General features: G+C 46.3%; 1 protein-coding gene across 1 annotated transcript; it reads left to right on the forward strand.

Annotated features, from left to right (window-relative positions):
- Nucleotides 1–2,408: 2,408 nt before the first annotated feature.
- Nucleotides 2,409–8,001, forward strand: PARP16 (poly(ADP-ribose) polymerase family member 16). The gene is made up of 6 exons (XM_064456084.1): nucleotides 2,409–2,796; nucleotides 3,489–3,626; nucleotides 4,403–4,609; nucleotides 5,751–5,922; nucleotides 6,541–6,682; nucleotides 7,307–8,001. Exons 1-6 carry the CDS (start codon nucleotides 2,437–2,439, stop codon nucleotides 7,449–7,451), a joined length of 1,164 nt encoding a protein of 387 aa, XP_064312154.1. The 5' UTR covers nucleotides 2,409–2,436; the 3' UTR covers nucleotides 7,452–8,001.

Here is an 8,001-nt window from a genome sequence, read left to right on the forward strand (position 1 = left end):
ACATAGAAGTCCTGAACAGGAGGCCACACACCTTTTGCTACATGCCAGGGATATCAGAAGCACACTTCCTCTCTTCTCTACCACAATAAGTGGTGTTTTAAACGAGGACAGTGGAATTATACCAATTTAAGAGCTCAAAATAGCAATGCAAAATTCCACCCGAAGGTGCTAAAAGAGACATGTCTACCATTTTCTAATACTATTCTTTAACATTGCTGAAAATTATTACATCTAATGATTTATTAGTGACTGAAATCAGCCAATTAGATTTTCAAAGGGATTGCACTGAACAATTTAATATAATGCAAGATAATAAACAAGTCCTGAGCTCAATCACTGAACAATGTCACTAACAGCCTGTCAGAGATATCAGATATTTACAGCAGATTAAGGCACCACATCAGATAAAGTAAAATACATCATCTCAAGGATATAGAAATATGGAAAGGAATCTCTCTGGCTGCATTTCAAGCCCAAGCAATTTACATAACTCCTGAGAAAAAAGCTTTGTGTGGTGCCAGACCTCTTCTTACCAGTGGCTCATCCATGCTGCGGTGTGCAGGAGATCCTCTGGACCCAGCGCAGCATGGCTGCTACCCAATCTAAGAAAGCCAAGAGCACAGAATACAGCGGGGAACTGGAAACATGCTGGCTGTGACACTCGGACAAAGCTCCGTCGGTGTGAGAAGTTCCACAAAGAGCTGACAAAATCTAGATTTCGAGGTTTCAGCCAAAACCTGCACAATAATAATCCATTACCAATATGTCAGGAAGGAAAAAATAGCATGGACTCCACAGGCTGGATAACATTTTAAAGATAAGAACGTGTACAGGTATCTAGTAAATTGGGAAACGTAAACCAAAGGTACCTTTAAATCATTTTGTCTACATGTTGCCATTAAATATGTCAGACCCAAGCAAGTATGCGTGCTGTCTGAGAATTGATGGCTTCATATTGCAGGCTTGTTCATGCAGCTGTTATTGAAAGATGCATTTTTGATAAAACTGTAAAAAGCAAGTAAACAAACCTACAACTCAATTCAATTTATATACCCCGTCGTGAAATAATTTTCACTTTAATGTAACGGTGCCCAGCCTATGATCTGTTCAGTTCTATCCAGAATTATGAAAGCTTCTTACGCTCCCAAGCCATTCAAGTGGGTGAGTAAGAATATGAACTCTGCACTTAGCAATGAAGTTCACATTTTATTTGCCTTGATACCAGTTCCCCATTAGATGATATTTAATACAGCTGGTGTCCTGTTCATATGAGTAAGGCTGCAAATTACAGCTCAGAAAAGGAGCAAGAGCATCTCTGGAGATCCAGTTGCAGGATGAGAGCCCAATAACAGGTATCCACAAGCGACCTTAACATTTTCCTGAGCATCTGCAATAGTCTACATGTGCGGTGCCAGTATCAGTTACTCCATGGACATGTACAATATCCCTCCTGAATGAAGAAACCAGGAGAGGTGTTAGAAGACATCTAATATGGCTATACATTTCCTAAATCGGTCAGTCTAAGTAACTTGCACTCAGAAGACAGAGTTCGGGTTGAGGAGACCTCCACCCTGCCGATGGTGACTTCTAATACATCTTGGAACTGGAGAGATGCCTCAGAGCGCTAACACTGTGCCAGTATTTCAGAGGGGAAGATTAAGCCCCAATCTCAGGCGACATTGTGTAAGAGGTTCAATTAAAAAGTAAATTCCTCTCCCTCAATTCTGCAACGCCAGCCTGCGGGAGATGACCCAAACAACCCTGGATTCATTCTTCAAGTCTACAAGCTTGGCTGATAAAGGGAACTGCTAAGGAGTAATGGCATCTATGTGCTTTTGACTATCACATAACAGTTTGTGAAAATCAGCTACGTAACACCAAATTTTACACAAAAAGCAGTCTCGCCAGATGAGAGGGCTAATACAGTCTCCTTGGAGTAGCCATTCTGGCTACTCAGATGCTGTTTCGCATGAATGCAATGCCCAGGCTGGGAGTTTGCATCTGTTGTGGCCCAGCAGCCGGGGCCAGGGGCACAGGACCCTCCTGAGGCTGTGCCAGGGGCAGGGCACGAGCCGCCTGACAGGGCCATGGGGCACCTCACGTCCCAGCACACTGTCCTGCCGCGGAGTCACGGTGCACTGGTGTTGGACTGCTGGGCTTCCCCTCCATGTTCTCCCTGCCCCACCGGCCACCACCTTGTCCCGGTCTCCTGCTGAGGAGAAGGCGCCATTCCCCCCTGTACCCCTCCCCAGGTCTCTATGTGAGAAGACACCATCTCCCCCCGTACCGGTCCCCAGGTCTCTACCAGAGGGGAAGGCGCCATTCCCCCCTGGCCCCCTCCCGCTCTCCACCCGAGGGGAAGGCGCCATTTCCCCCAGGCCTCCCTCCTGCCCGTCCCCGGGGGACAGGCGCAGCCGCGGCCCCAGGGGCCCGGCCATGCGGGACAGGAGAGCCCCGCCGCGGGCGGACCGAGGCGGCGGGGCGGGCGGAGGCGGCGGGGCGGGGCGGAGCGGCGGGACCAGGCCGCGGCCCCGGCGGAAGGGGCGACGCCGGCCGGGCGGGATCTGTCGCTTCCCTGGAGCGGCAGCCGCTCGGCAGCCCCCGCCGGGCATGCCACCGCCCGGCCCCGGCCCCGCGGCCACCCGCGTCAGGGAGGCGGCGGGGAGGGACCCGCTGGCCGCCGACCTGCGGTGCAGCCTCTTCGCCGCCGCGCTGCAGAGCTACAAGCGCGACTCGGCGCTGAGGCCCTTCCCGGGCCGCTACGCGGGCGGCGACACCAAGGACTTCGAGGGGCTGGTGAGTGCGGGCGCCCCCGGCCCGGGGGCCTGCATCCGAACCGGGGACGCGGGGTTCTGCCTCTGGAGCGAGAAAACTGCCTTGTGAAAGGGCGAGCGGGACGTGGGAGCCCAGGCCGAGGCGCCTGCGCTGTTGTGGGGGGGCAGCAGGCGGGGTTGCCCTCCGAGGTGGGGGCAGCCGCACCTCAGGGGCACGAATAAAGCGGGGTGAGTCGTTTATCCAGTCAGGCAATCCAGGTTTTAAAGTACATTTGGGATTCTGACCAATAAACCCGTGCTTGGAAACTTCCAAATCCAGCGCTGGGATCTGAAGCGTTAGAAGGGCTTGCCCTACGTGAAATTGAAATGAATTTTGAAGGGTTTGTGTTTTACACGGCCCCCGCGTCTACCCCTCTGCAGATACTGCATTGTGACGGCTTGTTTTCTTTCAGGACCTGAGCTTGTTTGATTATTCTTGTATGTACCTTGCAGATATTCTTCGTAAATATAAATATTTATAACTTGCCTGGTATTTGCTTTTAGAACAAGTGAGAAACTTTCCCCACAGACTGGATACAAATGTTTATATCTCAGAGCAGAAACTGATTTTGAGTTTACAACCTATTAGGGTGAAATATTGTTTTGTTTTCACTAGAGGTCTCTGTTTAATCATAATGAAAAGAAGGACCTTGTACTAAATGCCTGTCTTGTTAGCTTGCAGATACCAACGCTCTACCAAGCCTGAAAGAACTTCTGGAGTCTGTTCCAAACACAGAGAAAAGGACCTGGGATTTGTTTAGTTGGATTTTATCATCTAAGGTCTTCATGATACAAAGTACTAAGAAACAGGAGGTAAGTTTTGAATTATGAAAGTCTGATTAGAATTTGTCTTTTCAGGCAACCTTGTGCTTCAGAAAGTATTTCCTCCTGCAAGAAGTTAGTTGGTTATTGTGAGACCATGACAGTTCAATGTGAATGCATCTTTTTTCTGTATATAGAGTGGGATTTTCAGGAACACTACTTGGAAAACATAATTATCACAGTCAGTAGTTGATGATGGGCAGTGACTGGACTTGGTTACTCCCATTAACGTAGCACATACCTGCATGTTCTAGACCAAGATCGTCCAACTCTTGGAGCCAGGGGCTGCTTCTCACTGCGAAAGACAACTTTGCGCTTCTGCATACTGCCCCAAAAATGTAAAGGTTCAGAGCCACTGAGGAACTTCTGTAACAGGGATCACAGCAGTTGTAGAGATTAGCAGCAAGACGAAAACAACTTCTGTTTTCACTTTTTTTTCCTCTTCCAAGACCAGCTGATGAATATCGTCTTAGTAGCCAAAGTGGCATGGTCGAATTGTGATACTGTCCTTAAATCATCAATTAAATAATAATCACAATTCAGGGTTGGTTTTTTTTTTTTTTCTAGAAAGAAGAATTGGGATTTAGCTTTGCTGGCAAGGAGTTGCCAGAATTCTCACTTCTGAACTGTGACAGTGTTGAATTCTAACGCAGAAAGTTTAATCAAAATACATAAAGCAACGTGAAAGACTGAGGGATGGCAAGCAAAATATCCAGTGAGTGTTCTAACCCCATAAACCGACACTCATATTCCTTCCTCTTTTTAAGTACGAGAAGATCCAAGAACTCACAGGGATATCTGGAGCTGCGGTTCCTGCTCCGGACTACCTCTTTGAGATCGTGTATTGCGATCAAATGAATGCCAAGTTTGCCGAGACCAAGGGAGAGCGAGACCTCATCTACGCCTTCCACGGGAGCCGCCTTGAGAACTTCCATTCCATACTGCACAACGGCCTGCACTGCCATTTGAACAGGGTGAGGCTCCTGGCATTGGCACCATTTTCTGTCGGTCACTTGCAGCTAGTGACACTTCTTAAAAATAGGCCCCAAATTCCTTTAGGGATATGAAATGCACTGATGATCTTATACTGCTCTTTTCACTTCAGTGTAGGCCTTTGTGGATAGTTGTGTTGGATTTTTCTAACGCAGCTCAAGGGTAAAAACTGAAAGCAGCACGAAACCCTCTTCTCCAGTGTGACAAATTACAGCTATCCTTTGCTTCTTTGTAAGAAAGTGTAATGCCTCTGAAAACACTGGCCTACCTGACAGGCCGCAGTCGGAGAGTGCCTGTGCACAGAGGAGAGCAGCGGCCCAGACAATGTAGAGATTCTCTCCTTCTGCCTGGCCTCAAGTTTAGATCAACTAAGTTTTAGGTGCTGTTTGCAAATGGAGCCTTCTTTAAATGGCCTGGTTAAGGGAGACATCCCGTAGGATTTGCACCTCTTGTGATTTCAGCAGAAAGGCAGTTGGGACTCCTGGCTTTTTGTGTCATCTGTAAAGCAGCTTTGACACAACAGCAGCTTAACTTTCCAGTCAACCTGGACTGTGTTTCCCCCTCATTCTTTATGAGTAATGGCTTATCAGGTACAGTGGATTTACTGGATTAATAATTTTAGCCAGGGTGGCAAATCCCCTGATTCAAAGTTATTAAAACAGTTAGATTTGAAAGGAATGCACAGCTGAAAAGTACTGCCCTCTTTTCTAGTAAAGCATGGATTTAAAGGCGAGTAAAGCCTTGTCGTGTTTGTGGAGGTTGGATTATTTGAATGATGGCAGTCTCAGTAAATCAGTGGAGTGCCTCTAACAGCAGCGCAGTCATGTTGATATAAAATACTTACGCTGGCAAACTAAATCCAAATCCGGGAAAGCATGAATCTGTCCACACCAAGGGCGGTGCCAAGAAGCTAATTTGAGGGATGGGAGAGGGCAGCTGCCCCACCCCAAGGAAGTTGTGCCAGGACAAAAACAGTGCATGGACCAGGCCCAACACGGGTCAGAAAAGCCTTTCTTAATTTACCTTCAGAAACAGAACTGCCAGTCTGAAAGTAAAGAACACTGCTATTTTGTCTATAGTTTGTACTACAGGATTTTAGGGGATATTTCTGCTCCATTTCAGACATCCCTGTTCGGTGAAGGTACCTATCTTACCAGTGACCTGAGCCTGGCTCTCCTTTATAGCCCTCATGGTCTTGGTTGGCAGCGAAGCGCGTTGGGCTCTATCCTTAGCTGCGTAGCTGTTTGCGAGATCATTGACCATCCGGATGTAAAGTGTCAGGTCAAAAAGAAAGGTGAGCCTATTGCAGTAATAACTACGTGTCATTTGTTCCTTACTTAGCACTTCTCACATTTCGGCTTTGTGCATATGTGTTGTCACATAAACAGTACAGCGTGTGAAGTGTGGACACCCTTCAGCAGAACCTGGCTGCAGACTCCTTACCCGATTGACCCCTCAACAAATGCACCTCAGCCTTGTTGTCTGTGAAGCTTCTCTTAAAACAGTGTAGTTAAAGGGTGGAAAATATTTTGGTGGCATCATTTGTTTTTCCTAGTTTCAATAGTATGATAAAATAACATTCCATAATGCCTGATCATTTCATCTGTGATGAATACTAGCAGCTCCTCAAGCACTGTGTGGGAGACCCGCCTCCTTTTCACCCCGGTCTGGGCCATAATGCCATCCATACCATGGATAACTAGGAGCGGTATAGCCTCAAGCAAACTTTTCAGTCTATTCTTGGATGCTAAAGGATTCAGGGGAATACCAAGACTAGATCTTTGGTTATCTCATTCCCACTCTTGTGCATGTGGAGGGTGGGGGGGTGTTGGTTGTTTGCTTTTTTACAGTTGTGCATCTCTTTTTGCTTTTCTGTTCCCCAAAAGACCACTTCTTTTCTCTTCCCATTCAGATTCAGAAGAAATAGACAGAAAAAGAGCAAGAGTTAAGAACAGCGAAGGGGGGGATGTACCACAGAAATACTTCGTTGTCACAAACAATCAGCTTTTACGAGTTAAATACTTGCTAGTATATTCCCAGAAACGGCATAGGAGGTAAGAGTTCAGCTGTCTAGAGTGATAGGCATGCTCTGAAAGCCAGATACACCCATTTCATTTTTGAAAAACAACAGAAAACAAGCAAGAAAGATATGATGCACTGCCAGAATTTGTTTTTAGTCTGTTGCCTGTGAAATAAGGCTTACACCATCATGTTGTCTCTGTCTCACTCTTTGACACCCCCAGGCTCAGCTAAATTTGCCTTTTCACCAGACCTGTGAACACTCGCTATCTTTGAGAGCTCTAATCATCTGTTTTTGGCAGGAAGGAAAGAGTGAAACATGGATGAGTGCAGCTCTTAGAACTATGGCAGTTTTAACTCTGCCTTTACCTATCCTAAGTGGCAGGATTCACCCAGCTAACCAACATGTGCGTACAGGCCAGGCAGTTACAGCTTCAAACCACAGAGAACGGTGTGAACATGGGGAGAAAGGACAGGATTGTGCATGGAGAGTTGGGGAAAAGCTATGGGGAATCAGGCTTTGTTAGTTACAGGGATTGTGGAACAACTTCCTGGTTTTATTGCATTAGCTTAAGCATTGAAAATCACAAAACCTAAGATACTCTTTGCCAAGGTATTCGTGCATCTCTGACAGATTTCATGTACTTTTCCCTTTTCAGGACTTCTAGTCAATCTTCCTGGTTTTACACCCACCGTTTTGCCGTCACGATGATGCTGTACCTACTGCTGCTAATAGTGATTGGGGCCAGCAACTCGCCAACCTTCGTCTACTACTGGCACAGAATGTTTGACTCTGAGAGATGAATTGCCTGAGATGATAAACTGTTATTTTCACCACGTGCCTTAATAATAGCCAATCTGCAATGCACTGCATCTGTTCCAGATCTCTGGAATTAGAGGTGCCTGGAGCTTACCAGAATATATTATCCTCATGGCATCTTTCCATTTATTTTTATTTCTGTGTTCCGGTGATTCATGAAGATGCCCAGTACAGCTGAAAAGGATCGCAATGGTGCAGCTTAGCATGAATCAACTGTTAAGGGTCCATGGGAAAAAGTTATTTAAAACTAATGAAAACTCTGTGGAAACACTCAGGTGTAACTATTTTCTGTCAAACTGAGGTGGTAATATTTGCACAAGTTTGGAAAAGGAGGATTTTTCTGTATGTCAGGCAAAGCGACCTGTAGGGAGACTTAACCAGTTGGTTTTCAGAAACTGAAATTAGTGACGTTTAGTGTGTATCAATGCAGATGGGATCACTTTTAAAACTAACTGGCTTTGGCCAGGAATTTTTATATTTGAGCATAATGATTGTAAGAAAACGACAAGAAATAAAGCAACCAAAATGGAAGAA

This window comes from Phalacrocorax carbo, chromosome 7 (assembly GCF_963921805.1).
Source record: "Phalacrocorax carbo chromosome 7, bPhaCar2.1, whole genome shotgun sequence".
Lineage (NCBI taxonomy): Eukaryota > Metazoa > Chordata > Aves > Suliformes > Phalacrocoracidae > Phalacrocorax > Phalacrocorax carbo.